This window comes from Telopea speciosissima, chromosome 2 (assembly GCF_018873765.1).
Source record: "Telopea speciosissima isolate NSW1024214 ecotype Mountain lineage chromosome 2, Tspe_v1, whole genome shotgun sequence".
Taxonomy (NCBI): Eukaryota; Viridiplantae; Streptophyta; class Magnoliopsida; order Proteales; family Proteaceae; genus Telopea; species Telopea speciosissima.
Window position 1 is genome coordinate 56,569,231 of NC_057917.1, and position 15,415 is coordinate 56,584,645.

General features: G+C 38.7%; 1 protein-coding gene and 1 non-coding gene across 2 annotated transcripts; both read right to left on the reverse strand.

Annotated features, from left to right (window-relative positions):
• Nucleotides 1-851: 851 nt before the first annotated feature.
• On the reverse strand, nt 852-935 carry TRNAL-CAA. Its single transcript has one exon. It is a non-coding gene; the product is annotated as a tRNA-Leu (tRNA).
• A 1,898-nt stretch (nt 936-2,833) lies between these two features.
• Nucleotides 2,834-14,400, reverse strand: LOC122651557. Its single transcript, XM_043844985.1, has 7 exons — nt 13,825-14,400; nt 13,333-13,574; nt 13,098-13,220; nt 12,783-12,899; nt 12,474-12,656; nt 3,788-3,929; nt 2,834-3,109 (listed from the first exon to the last, which is right to left on the reverse strand). Exons 1-7 carry the CDS (start codon nt 14,288-14,290, stop codon nt 2,931-2,933), a joined length of 1,452 nt encoding a protein of 483 aa, XP_043700920.1. The 5' UTR covers nt 14,291-14,400; the 3' UTR covers nt 2,834-2,930.
• Between the last annotated feature and the right edge of the window lie 1,015 nt (nt 14,401-15,415).

Here is a 15,415-nt window from a genome sequence, read left to right on the forward strand (position 1 = left end):
TTTTAACCATGCATAGTATACTTATTCAATAATTTTCGACTTAGGTCCTTACTATTTTTAATATGTGCATAATACTCCCTAGATCATATTACTTTTTCCATTAGGCTCTAAATCATTTCTATAAATAAAATAAACTAGTCTTATAGCTCTAATTTGGCTTACTGTTTCACATCCCATTATAACAGTACCCTAGTTAGTATTTATTTATGGTTCCCTCTATAGTTTAGAGTAGTGGGACACTTACTTCATTTTAGTCTTTAATTAGTAAGTTACATGACCCTAGGTATATATATCATTTAATGTGTGTAATTTAAGCTAATCATAAAGTCCAGCCCCAATACTAGCCTAATTTAGCATATTAAATCATGCATTTTATGTACGCTAACCATGGCCTTTATTAGTGTTTTTATAAGATGTGTTATGACCCTAAAATAAGTAATATGTATAGGGCAGTCCCTTATTCCATGATATTAGTCCTTACACATAATATAAGTTCTATTTATTCATATTAGGTTCTAATTAAGTCCATGATCCCCAAACAGTCCATTTTACCCAAGGTGAATCCCATATAATTATATTATGTTCTAATGAGGGAAAATTATCCTCTCCAATTCTTAAAATGTGTTCGGCAGTGCTAGGTGGAGATGTCGACACTAGAAAGATATATGCATCCAACAGTCAACACTCCATTATACCCAAGGTGAATCACATATAATTATATTATGTTCTAATGAGGGAAAATTATCCTCTCCAATTCTTAAAATGTGTTCGGCAGTGCTAGGTGGAGATGTCGACACTTGAAAGATATATGCATCCAACAGTCAAAAATCCAGCAAAAGATTTGTTTATTTTGTCAGAAGTGGGATTTGAACCCACGCCCTCTCACGAAGACCAGAACTTGAGTCTGGCGCCTTAGACCACTCGGCCATCCTGACAATTCCTTCTTTGATAATTGAGGTTGACAATGTTATTTTAGGTGCCATCCCTGAAGATGAGAAGATTAAAAAAAAAAAAACATTTTTTTGATCTAGACCCGGATAGCTCTCCTTGTTTCTCCTTCAAATCCAACTTCACAAATTCTTTAAAACACCATTGATCTCTCCCTTCCAACCACTCTTCTCTCTTTTCTTCCTTGTGTTCTTTCTTTAATTTGAATGTTAATACTTATTCTTTGAGAAAGTATTAACTGAGAAATCCCGTTTGAAATGGTTGAAGTGTGGTGACTGAAATTCCAAATTTTTTCACACCTTCTCTAAAATCACCAGGCCTAAAAGCATGATTATAGAGATTCAAAAGGAGGACAGTACTGTTATTTCGGATCAGAATCTGATTGGGCAACAGATATTTTGGCTTCAATTCCAACTTTGATCATTGAGTTTGATAATGTTATGTTAATTGCAATCACTGAAGATGAGAAGTTTTTTTTTTTTTTTTTTAAAAAAAACATTTTTTGATCTAGATCCGGATAGCTCTCGTGATTCAGATGGATTCCCAAAGATAGAGGGTTTGCTGGTCTATTGTGGGGAATAATATATGTGAAGCTGTTAAAAAAATTTCTAGGCAAGGGTAGTGACAAAAGGTGTAAACAGTAATTTTATTACCTTAATTCCAAAGGTAGAGGGTGCTAAGCTGGTGTCTCAGTTCAGGCCTATTTGTTGGGTCTTCTCGTTTGTCTTTGATTCTCCCAAAAAAGGGACCAAAGAGTAAGGACCCACCATTCGTCTTATGCATGGATATGAGATTTTGAATTTAAAATTCAAACTCCCACGTCCTATGTCAGTGGGATTTGATTCCCAACCACTGAAGGTGGCTAATTGAACCTAGTCTTTTTTTTTTTATTTTTTGGTAGAATAATTGAACCTAGTCACTATTATGATGAAGGAGAGGTGGTACAGTTTGGGAAACTACCACCACCCCCTACTTGGTGGAAGCCTATTTGGGAAATATATAACCCTCTCTACCATATATACCAGAAGAGCTCTCTCCCTCAATCTTACAATGAAAAAGAGACAAAATGGACCTCTCATTCCACTTCTTTCATCTGTTCATTCCATGATGGACTGTAAAAATTAATTTTAACCTGGAAAGGGTTTAATACCCCTGGGCCTGGATGACTGTTTTTTCCATGTTATTACCACAAAAAAAAAATACTATTTTTTCCAGGGATTGGATGGGGTGACATAAAGTTGGACTTCAATTTTCTCAGAGTAAGAAAATCTAGCCCTACTTTTCAATATCAGTAGAGTGAAATGAAACAGGAATGTGACATTTGTGCTGTGTATATCAGTAGATTCTGGGTCTAAAACACATTTTAAAACCCGATTCTTCTCTACTTTCTCGTTTCAAAATGCATTTTAGATCCAAATTCTATTATGAGAATGCATACTCACCACAGCCTTAGATTCAAGTTTGCAAAGATGGGGACCTCAGTGTCAGTGTAGCAGATGGAAATAATGTATCTACTCAGGAAACCATAAGTGTTCATTGGTCATTTGAAGATTTGCAGAGAATAAATTCAATTTCACAGAAATGTACATGAAAATAACAATGAATAAGCATTTTCACCAGTCGGAAGCAACGAATCAAACAAGAATCGTTCATGGACTTTTTAAATGCATGTAACCTTCCAGTTACATTTTAAAGTTTAATGCATTTGCAGATTTCTTTCCCAAAAAAAAAAAAAACACACCAATGGTAAGGGCTAAAAGCTTTAACCTCAGCAGTCAGCACCTTAAGAACACTTTCAGTTTTTCATACGTAGGGGCACAAATTGAGTGCAGTTATGTAGTATATATATGAAAGGAAAGGGGAAAAAGCCTTAAGACCTCTGTAAAAATACAGATCTCGAAGTTATCACTGTAGATACACTACACGATAGAGGATAAAAGCTTTACAAAAATTACAAAGACCAAGAACACCGATGAATTAGTTTACTTCTTTAAAATATCTGGAACTCTCTTCCTGGATCTAACAACAACCGGAGATGTAGATAAACCGTTTTGCTTATCTGAAATCAGTAAGTGATCACTTTGTCCACTGTTCTGTTTATCTTCTTCTTTGGATCTAGCAGGAGTTTGTGACCCAAAGATCTGCACTGTTAAGCTGCCACCTACAATGCAACATCATAAACACAGATTGTATATTTTTATTTGGATACAAATACGAAATATTTAAATTTAGTGAGTACAAGGGAGGAGGAGAAAAACCTGAATAGACTGAAGAGAATATGATAATAACATCGCAGAAAGGAACTGAGAGCAGATATAGTTACAAATACCCACCCCAAACAAATTAGGAGAATAATGGAAGTTTCCATTTTTGTTCTCAAATGGACGAAGCACATGATGCAGGGGTTGGGTAAACCAAAAGATTTGGGATAAGACAACACTTCAGTGGACCTCATAAAAGTGGAGTTTGACAAAACAACCCTTAATTTTCACCAAATTAAAATAAGGAGTGATGACTTCTACTAGTTTTGAGCATCTAAGTGGTAAAATAGTTCCATAAACCAATTACACTTAACTCAATTTACAAAACTGATTAGTTCTTTTGGTTGCTCAAATATTATACGAGGAAAGTACAGTTTTTTCCCAGAGTATCCAAAAAGGTTTCATTATAACAGATTGGACAATGTCAAGGAAAGACTCCTCAGGATCCTTGCCTGCCTATCTTGACACCACGTCTTTACATATGGACATTAAGTAACTCTTTTGATACAAATGAGAAAGGTTCCTACTTTAAAACTCAATAGGAAAAGAAATCAGAAATGTAAGAGACATCAATTTACCGAGTATGAGAGCAGCTCCAATCCATCCTGCAATACCCCACCTTTCACCAAGGAAAAACCATGCAAAACCAGCACCCCAAAGTGGTTCCAGACCATAAATAATAGCTGTTTCTGTTGCTGACACATCACGCATGGCAGCCATCTGAAACCAAATACAACTTTTCATTAACTAATGTGCAATCATTGTTGAAGACCTAAACTAAATGCAAGTAAGCTCTGGATAAACTCAACTCTCTTTCATTCTATCATTCTACAAGTTTTGATGATTCAACAAAAACCTTTTGAAATTTCATGTTGGCTTATAACCTTAAGGATGAATATTTGAAATATATATCTCATTTTCATCATAGTTGAATGTCCTTTCACTTTTACATACATAGATTCATCACCTACAATTTCCATTTTAAACCTTTAGAACCTCTTTCATTTTAGTATATAAAATCCTTTAATAAAATGCTCCAAAAAATCATAAGAATTTTGTAAATTCATGATATAGAAGATGGGGAAAATGCTCTCTTCCCTCACACACACACACACAAAGGATTAAGGCAAGTATCATACTTTAAATATACAGAGTACCATATACATACATTCATGCATGTATTTTAGCATAATCTTTACGAATAATGAATTTTCAAAAGGAAAACGAACAAACAAACGTGGGCTCCATCGGGATTCATGATTCTGAGTTGGGTGAATGTTGAGTACATATGCTATGTATGTTATCATTGTTGTCAACACGGTCAACACGGGTTGTTGGGTCAACACACTCACCTGAAAAGGGATGCCTAGGTAAAGGGTGGATTGCCAAGGTCAAAGCATGGTCTGTTGTGAAGAGGCCAAGTTTCAATTAAATGAAGAAGGGCGGCAACTGCCCTAATTCGATGTCGAATGAGCCTTGTTCAACATTGAATGAAGGGTACTCGACAGAGAGACCATGTTGGTCAACGTACCATCGACTTCAAGTGAAGTATGTTGAGTGTTGAAATGCATGACTAAGAAACTCGACACTCAATAGTTTATGTTCGAAACTTAAAAGAGGGTTGTCGACGGAGAGCTAGTTTGGTCGATGCACGGTTGACGTCAAGCTGGTTGCATCGAGTGTCAGAAGCAGCAACACATGACCAAACTTGGTTAAGTCATCCTTGGCTATTTAAGTAGAGTATTGGGTCATGCGAATTTAAGTGGAAGATACTGCACTCAAGAGAAAAAAGAGATGAGAGACTCCAAAGATGCCCCAGAAAAGTTCTTTGATCCCTCATTGTTAGTGCACAACAAGAAAAGGATTCTTCAATATCTTGAAAAACATCATCAAGGGTTTGTGAAGAAAGGAGAAGAGCTTGCCAACAAACCTAGGGTTTGTGAGAAGAACACAAGGAGAGTTCGACTCGTTCAAGAATGGCGTTTGAAGCTCCAAAGGTGTTGAGATGAAGCATTTGAGTGGAAAAAAAGAAAGAGATACATCATTGATTGTAGGTAAACTCCTTGTTCACATTTACATATGTATTTGTGATTTGGACTGTAGGCAAGATGTTTGATAAAATGCCACATTCGGTATTATGGTCTTAAATTAGGCTTTTTCCGTATGCCACTTGGTTTGTATCTTTGTAGCTACCGAGTGGGTGTTTTGTAAAGGGCTTGTAGCTCCTTTGTGGTAACGTCACATAAAATTAGGGGTAGGTGCTACCTTGTAGTTGTAGCTATAAAAATCAGAGGTTGTAGCTCTTTTGTGGTGGGTGCTACATAAACTGGGGGTTGATGGTCTCTGCGGTGGGTGCCGCCAAACGTTGTATTGTGTATTATACTACAACTAAATTTGGGTTGTAGTCCAAGTAGTCATTTGCACTATGGACATAGCCACACTGGCAAACCACATATATTGTCTTGTGTACACTTTCTATGGTTTTTGCTTTGTGGTAGTGTGGATGTGGTGAATGTGTGCAGGCACGACGTGTGTGATCCCCCAATTGACAAGAAATGTTTTGTGTGACCAGTGTCATTGATTCACCCCCTTCTCAGTGAAAGAATAGAATGAGTCACCCTAGACGGAATGAATTACTCTGTAGGTTAGTAGGGCGTCTAGGTTAGTGCGATTTGACTAGCTGAATTTCCTAGCAAACAATTTGCATTGAGTTTAACAATTGGTATCAGAGCCTTGGAATCAATGTTATCTTAATCAGCTTAGGCAGATCCAAGTGAACTCAGATGGCTTCAAGAGAAGGATATATTCCTCCCTCAAGGCCCCGATGTTTGGTGGGACAAACTATGCCTTTTGAAAGGTCAGAATGTAGAAATTCCTACATGCCTTAGGATTTGATGTGTGGGAGTCTGCTGTGAGTGGCTACACGGAACCCTCTACCCCTCCCACTTATGTTGAAGAAAAGAAGAAATCTCTGAATAACTCAAGCGCCAAGAATGCCATTATGTGTGGGCTTGTGGACAGTGAGCTGGTTAGAGCCATGGGTTGTAGAACTGCCAAGTAAATGTAGGGAAGTTGTGCAGCATTATGAAGACAACACCAAGATCAAGGAAGCTAAGCTACAGACATATCATACACCGTTTGAAGGGTTGAAGATGAGTGAGGATGAAACATTAAAGGCTACATGGTGAGAGTAAATGCAGCAGTAAATGCAATCAGAGGACTTGGAGAAGAGATTAACGACTCAATAATGTGAAGGAGGTCCTAAGAACCCTATTTCCTGGGTTTGACACCAAGGTCTCAGCCATTGAAGTAGCCAAAGATCTGGATGTGTTTAGCATAGATGAGATACATGACTCCTTGACAACCTATGAGATGAGGATTTGTAAATCCAAACCCACAGACAGGAAGGCCACCTTCAAAGCATAGAAGGGTCAGAGAGCAAGCCAAGAGTCAGAAGCAGAAAGTTCAGAGAATGAATGGGAAGCCAACTTTGTTAGAAGCCTGCAAAGAGGAAAAGGGAGGCTACCACACAAGTGCTTCAACTATGGAAGAATTGGACACTTTGCCTCAAAATATCCAATTCAAGGGAAGAGCAGCAGTGATGAAGACTCTTGTGAAGAAAGCAACAGCAGAAGAAGATCAAAAAAGAAATGGGGAAAAATCAAACAAGAAAAGATTCATTACTGAGAAGTGTGCCAGCTCATCAGATGAGTGTTCCACCAATGGCTCAGAAAATGATGGAAGTGAATCCTTGTTCATGGCCATTGCAGAGAAATGGCAAAAAGGGAGAGAAGATCTGAAGAGGAGAGACTGGCTCAGAAACAGAAAAAGAGGAAATTGAAGCAGAGGTTGACCTGGAAGGAGAATTGATTGCTGCCTTAAATGAATTTAGTACAGCGAGAAGAAGACATAAGAAGACCTCCAGAAATCTAAGGGATGTAGCAAAGCTTGCAATGAAGCTGAAGGGGTAAGTGAAAAAGTACAATCATATAATGTAAGCACTAGACGCCCAAATCATCTTGAAAGATGAGAACGGCGGCACACTTGAAAATGCCATCACAAATCTGAAACCCAAGTGACATACTTGAACCAAGAGGTGTTGATCGTCATGAGCTTGAAGAAAGGATAAGTAAGCTTGATGAGATTTTGAAGAGTCAGAAATCCACTCACATGAAGACTGGACTTGGCTTTGTGGAGGAAGCATCTTCAAGCAAGGCAATGAGTCTGTGAAGACAAGGAAGAAGGCCAAAAGCACAGATGAGAGTCCTGTGAGGGTAGAAGAAAGAGGCATCAGCAGAGACAGAGGAGAAGAGCAAGGAATGCACAAGAAGCCAGAAAGGGTGACTGTGATGGCTCAAAGAAGACCAAGGGCAAGGTAAAGCTCAAAATCTGGAGAGGATCAAAGACAAGAGACCCCAAACAAGTCAAGTAAAAAAGGAATGGCAATGTATGGCAAGGAAAAAAGGTGAACCACGATAGCTACAGCAAGGTCACCTGTCAGAGGCCAAGTAGGTACATGGCTCCAACATCATGGCAAAGACCACAACCCAGGTTCAATTCCTATTTTTATGGATATTGCTTCACTTGAATAGGTATGGTCATAGAAGTGTAGAATACAATCACAATATGGGGCCAAGGAGTTGTGGAATTAGAAATCTTATTCCACCTCCAATGGGGTATTCAATGGAATGCTATGCATGTCATAGGCATGGGCAAGTGCCTCCATACAAATAGTGGCAAAGAATAAGATCTCAGCTGTTACTATACAGAACACAGCAGAGGCAAGCAAAAACCAAAAGAACTTCTGAGGGGCAACCGTAGCAAAAACCCAGACAGAAGCATCAAGCAGTAAGTAAGCCTGTATGAAGAGAGGACACAGCAAAGCAGACAGCATTTGTTTCTACTCAGTCATTATCCAAGGAGACCAGAAATTGCCTTCAGAAGTTGTGTATGGGTACTTTTCCCAAGCATTGAAGTGCACAGTGGCCAATACTGATAGGGGGAGCATGTTGTCATTGTTGTATGCTTTTGCTCCCATATAGACTCAGGAGGGACTATCATTCAAGGTTTTATCTCCTTGTTGGAAGGTAAAGAGTTTCTCATAAAGATCATACATACGGGAGATATTCCTTTCTTGAGAGAAGCTTTCACGTAAATCATTCCAAACATCCTTAGCAAGGGTGTGAAACATCACATTGGAGGCAATAGCAGGTTCAACACTATTCCATAACCATATCTTGATAATAGAATTTTCACACATCCACTCATCATGAGCTGTGAGTGTAGTAGGATCCTTAGGATCACGATCAGAAGGATCATCTGTAATGTATTTTAGTTTGCCCTTGGCATGTATGTAAGCTTGTACTGCCTGAGCCCATAATAAATAATTTGAAACTCCGGAGAGTTTAATAGTAGTTCTGTACTTGGACATTGTCCATTGGTGGTTTGGGATCGGCCATCAAACCAGTTTAGGTTAGTAGTAACAGCAATGTAGATCGGCTCTTAGATAGAACCAGACTAGGGGTGAAATAACCTACAAACAGAAGCAGTATGATCAGGAATAACAAAACTAGGTTCTGATAACCTAAATCAGTACCAGTGCAGTAGCAGCACTCTTGGCAAAAGCAAAATTAGGGTTCAAGGACCCAAATATGCAGAATCAGCACTCTCGGCAGAAGTAAAAATAGGGTTTATGAACCCAAATATGCAGAACTTAAGGCACTAACAGTAGGGGATATTAATCCCAACTCAGATCAGCAGAATTAGATTGCCAAGTCGTATTCTTGGAGAAGAATAACAGACTTTAATAACTTACCAGGAAATTGGATCAATTGGAGAAGAGAAGAAACCCTGCGATGTTGCTGTAGAGTTAAAAAAAACTGATATCTCTTGGAATAAACTTCAATCTTCAATAAGAATCCATTGAATGGATAGGGAAAATAAGGAATCGCAGAAGTGGTCTTCAAAAGTTACCGCAGGCTGAGAAGGATCTTCTCCAATCGATCTTACATCTAGATATATAAGAGAACCCTAGTTTTCAATTGAAAACTCCATCTAGGGTTTAAACTGTATTAATATGCAGCATAGGGTGCTGCACCCTTTTAAGAGAAGCTGAGGGAAGAAACCTTCAAACCAGAATCGCAGATGAACAACCAGTTTAAAGGTGGTGCTCTGATACCATGTAGCGAGTGCACCTGTTAGAGAACCAGAACCGATAGATGGGAGAGAAGAAGGTGAGGAGAAGAGAACTGTTGAATATGACAGCCTCCCTCACATTGTTTGTATTTATAATAATAGATTACAATAAGAGGGGGAATTCCTAATCATGATAGGATTCCCAGTTACAATAGGAAAAGAAAAATAAAATAGAACTAGAACTAGAAATAACAATTCAAACTAGGATTAGGACATTAAGACACAGTCTCATACTCAAAATAGGAGAGTCACATGAGGAGGAGAGGAATCTCGAGAATCGGGATATCCTCTTCTCCCCTGGAATCGATATACTTCAACCAAGGTATTCTTAAGGAGAAGTACCTACCTCCTTCATACCGTCGGAGTCTCCATAATCAGCTAAACACTATCCGACAAAGTACATTGACAGTTGAAGAATATATAGATAAATTCAATGGTTTGCTATCTCGTACTGGTGTTGATGAAGCAAATGAGCAACTCATATCCCGTTTCAAATTGGGATTGAGGGCTGATATTAGAGACAAATGGGTGTGGTCGAGATATACGATCTAAACAACTGTTTTGAGAAGGCTATGGATGCGGAAGATCTACTCAATGCAGCCCCATGGGAATTCAATACTCAGTCCGGAGATGTACTAAGCACTTTCACCCCTAACCGGCCTAACCAAGCTCCGCCAACTACGCAGGATAAGGGTAAGGCTCCTATGGTTAACGAGAGTGACACAAAGTGCTACCATTATCACAAGTACGGCCATTTTGCTAGGTCTTGCCCAAACGATCAACGAACCATGGCAGCCATAGAGGCCAATGCAGAGACAACTTACTTTGAGCCCCTTCCCTTTAGTGATGATCTTGAAGAGCTGCCAACTGAAGAGGAAGACACCATCGGTATTAATGTTCTACATATGGATCCTTCAATTACTGCCACACAGGACGACAGCAAAGAGGAATCAGGTAGGTGCACTTGAAGAAAAGCAACATGTCGAAGCTACAAAAGACCATGAGAGTGCAGCCATTGTTCTTGACATTGATTATGTGACGGAGCACACCGAATATTTGATTCCCCCGAAGTTCTTTGAGGAGAGAGAATCATGCCTAGAAGATTACATCCCCACTTATCAGGATCTTCCAGAGTACTTGTTTGGCCAACGGTTCAATGTTCACCAAACTCAGATAGTTCCTCACCTACTTCAAACTCGAGGTCGAATATCTTTTAAGTGGGGGAGAGGTGATGTAGATCAACGCATGAAGAAAAGTGGAAAAAACACTGTTCACGTGGTATTGTTCACATGAACAGTGATATGGCCCCCCACCTAGACAGCTGGCTTAGAGGAGTTGATATTTATTTTTATTGTACTTTTATTTAATTACCTATTTATGTTTGAGTTGTACTCCTAATTGGGAATCCTAATTAGACTTTAGTTTCTATTTTGTTCCAGCCATTAGGCTATATATCTGTAATCAGCTCTTAGGAGCAAGGGATATTTGAGTTAATATAATTAGAGTTGCTTTGCTTTGGCAAGTGATTGTCCTGTGAGAGGATTGGCTGTGAGAGCTAGGGCGAGAGGTCTAGGGTGAAAGACCCACTTCCTTATTTCCCCTTCCATCATTCTAATCGATCGCCCCTTCCATCCTTTATTATGTGAATTGAATCGAAAACAAGTTGCTGCATTACTGCTGGTTATTCTTCTTCATTAATCATCTACTATTGCTGCTATTGAAGATCTACACCAATTGCTGGAATTTAGAACAGGGACCAACCCCATCATCGATTTGAGAGAAAATTGGGGTTTCCCAAAACCCTAACAGTTGTTTGATCTATTTCTCTCTATTCTAATTGGTTTCTGCTATTGGGGAATTCAACTTCATTGTTCAAGAGATCATTCAATTTCAATTGCAGCTTCAACAGGGTATTAATTTGTGGAATAAATTTCTTGTGGTTATCAATTTGAGATTTCACCATTCTCCTCCAACAAATTTGAGATCCTTTTGTTCTCTTTGGGATTCCATTGTTCTCTTTCTTGTTCTCCGAAGGTTTTCTATTTGATCCTGCCTGGGATTAGATCTATTCTGGTCCTAGTCTTACATTAGTTGTACACCTGATGATAACCTGTTTAGCAAGATCCTCTTCAGATTATATTACCCTCTTTATAGGTGTGATGAGAAACTCTATAAGAATCAAATCTCTCACTAGCCAGACTCTGAATATCTTCAATGAAGACCTTTATACATCAAGGAGCTTCTGCTCACCTCAAATAGCGTTGATGACAATTCTCAAGCCACCTTCTCTTCAAATCCAGACTCATTTAAGCCCAGATATTTCAACATTCAAGAGCATCACAAGTGGCTCCACATTCTGCTATGTAATTGGAGGTAACACCAACAGAATCCACCTTGATGCAAGAAGGAGTTTCTGCTCACTTCAAATACCATCTATGACAACCCTCAAGTCGCCTCTTAGTCCAATCATACCTCTATTAAGCTCAGACCTTTAAATATAATATGAACATCACAAGAAGCTCCGCATTCTGCTATATGAAATGGAACTAACACCAATCAAATACACTTTGAACATCATAGGGAAACCATTCACATGTCAAACAAGGGAACCTACAGACGCTGCAGGGTTGGAAATAAAGATGGATCGTAACTGAGTTCATGGCCATTTTATGGATATGAGTTGCCTTAAAGAATGGCCTCCACCGTATATTAGTTGAGTATCTTTTGAATTACTTGCCACTAACCCACAAAGCTCCTGAAAACAATATCTATCGAGGCATCAAATATATATTTTGATTCTAAAGTTAAAATCTTTAAGCTATCTCACTTGATTAATTCATGAAAAGGCTAGTAACTCCTACAAATTTTTGTTTTACCCAAAGAGAGAGAGAGAGTCTGAAAATGTTTAAATGGTCTGGAGGTTGCTCTATACAATCCCATCATAAAGTAGTGCAATAAGTAACAATTGTTTGGCAAAGAGTTCCTTATTTCTTTAGAAAAGAGGAAATATGAACTTTCAAATTAGCCAAAGTTTGCTTCAAGAGTAGAATATGGAACTGAGGTACATACCTCTACCCATAGGCATAACACAGTAGAAAATATGCCTGTATAGAATGCTGGTATCCATGGAAACGCAACCATCCAATTCCATACCAGGCTCCATGTCCAGGTTGTTGGGTTCCAATCTTGTGTGCCGCGAAACCAACGTCCCACGAAATACCATATTGTTGAAAATAAGGCAACAACGCAGACCTGAATCAAGCCATATATTTATCCAAACAATGTAGGAAGAGGAAACCTAAAAATCTGCATCCTCTGCACCTTTTACAAGTGAGTGAAGTAAAGTTGAATGAAATTGTCTACTGCCAGAAAACTAACCTCATATCCAAGAAGTGGTAAGAAGTTATCCTTTCCTGTACTTCTTGTTATATGTTCTGTTCTAAGCATGTGAACACCAAAAAATACCGCACTGAAGAAGTTCAAAAGATCTCCAACCTGAAAATGATAACATAAAATGAAGAATGTGTGACAATGTCTAAAAATACATATAAATAAATTGGTTACCTTAACTTGGGGCATTCATATCCCTAATTTGACAAGTGCTTTTCTTATTGTTTCTTCCTATACCACTCCAGTAGTAATACCACATGATTGCATGGACAAGTCACTGACACTGAGTCAAACAATACTTACACAGGGAGCAGAACCACTTGATTCCAGCATAGTGATTCCCATGATAGACATGAGAGCCCCAAACCACGTACGAGCAGGCACTTTTGCTCCTAACAGGCCGTCCAGCAATGGTACAACAATTACCTGCGCAAGTAAGTAGAGATATTGTCTAATTGCATATTTAGTGTAGCTTTCATGGACGTTTCAATTATGATTAAATGAAGGATATATGTCTCAAAGTAGCTCAAGTCCTTACAGTGAACATACAAAGAAACGATGCACGGCCGGCTTCAGAAGTAAGCAACCCAAGGGCTTGCATGAGATAGCCCATACTGACCCAGAATCCCAATTCAATCCCGGCAGTTCTGGTTTGGACATCATCCCATGCCCGTAACACAAATGGTAAAAATGGGATTGCTGATAAAGCAAATCTTACTACAGTGAATAGGGATAGATCTGTGATTCCTTCGACCTCTTTCAGAACCGGGATATTGCTGGCTGAAAGATCGCAATAGAATTAATAAATTAGCCAAAATATGACATCTGATTCTCAATCTAACAGAACTGAAGTGGATTATGAATCTCGTTCTACAGATTAGGAACATTGATTTAATCGGAATGATCCAGCTAGTAACTAAAATACTATAACATTGAAAATTTCGATGATTGCACGAACTACCAACAAAAACAACTTACTTTAATGCCATAAATAATGAAGAGAAGAAGAGAAAAGGGAAAAAAAACATACCGTACACAATGGTGATAACATTGAGCAGGATAATGCTCCTGACCTTCTTGGAAGGGAATAAAATCCTGCGCCACAAAGGCCGACTTTCGAACGACTTCAAACTCTTTCTCGATTGCTGTGGACTCGACGGGCTATCCTCCTTCGCCTTCTCTTCAAATGTAATTGAGTTTAAACTTTTCAGCTTAACGGGGTAGTCTTCATCAGCTTGAAATAAAACTGTGACATCGGTCGATTTCCCAGTTTGGACTGATTTCTGTTTCTGGTAGTTTCGAATACTAGCAGGAGGAAGCTCAGGATTCGAATTCCCCATTGAAGAGTTAACTAGAGAGTATTTGGCGAGATGGGTTCCTCTGATTCTTCTGCGGGAAGACAAAGAGAGGGTTGAAGAGGTCCAAGACGACAAAACTGTGAAAGCAGAGTCATTTGTCGTCTTCCATGAACATCCCAATGTCGATGGAGAAGCCATAGTCGAGCTTTCTCGTTCCTTCCCCCGCTTTGATCCCACACACTATCCGTCTAGAATTCAGGGAAGAAAAGGGAAATATGCAAAATATGGAAGGGACTATGGAGATTGGAGAGAGAGAGAGAGAGAGAGGAGTTTGCCTGAAGGGCTCTGGTTTGATGTGTCAGCAACTGAACGTTCTGAAAAATTGAAAAATTGAAAATTTGATGTGGGGTTTGCGGTTGTGACCTGTGACAGAACAGGGGAGATAGCTACTGAAATCCATTATCGATTCTCCAAGTCCAGAGTCCAGACACATTTTATCTGGTAGGAAAGAAAACACACTACTCCAATCATCAACAAATCTTTCCCAAAAATGAATCATCGCCAAATGCCACGTGGCGGTGCTACAAGATGACAAATATGTAGGGTCATATGGCTGAAAATGATAAGAACAAGGGCATTACCAAAAAAAACATAAGAACAAGGCAGAATCTCTTGTTTTTGTTTTTTGTTTTTTGTCACATCGTTTCATCCCATTTTTCTCACCAATTTCTTATATAAATTTAGAGAAGCAGTTTTCTGTCTGTCTATCTCTCTCGTCCTTAAAATAAGAGGGCAAAAGTGTCTTTTCAAATGGGGAGGAAAGAGAAATTATTGCTAATAAACTTAGTTGGTTGGTTATTGATGATTTGGTGAAGTTGCTCAAGGTTTTGAGATAGAAACATTCTGCTATCAGCTTTCTCAAGCGTCATATCCATAAAGCTTTTGATTTCCTCAAATGGGAATATATCACTCAATTGCTATGCATAGTAGATTTCCCTTCAAACTTCATTAAATTGGATCCATGGTTGTATTCTAGTGCTTATTTCTCGGTTTTTGTTAATGGTTCTCCTTAGGAGGTTTTTTTTTTTTTTTTTTTGGTAGATCCTTAGGGTTATTTTGAGTTTAAGGTAAGCATTCGTCAAGGCCATCCTATCTCCACACTATTGTTCTCCATTGCCATGGAAGGCCTATCCAAGTGCTTAGAGCTTAAAGTTATGCAAAATTTAATCCAACATGATAAGGGTAAAATAAATAAATTGCCAAAAATATGACACATGGACAGTCTAAATTTCAAAAAAGATTGGTGAATTGGACAAGTGAAAA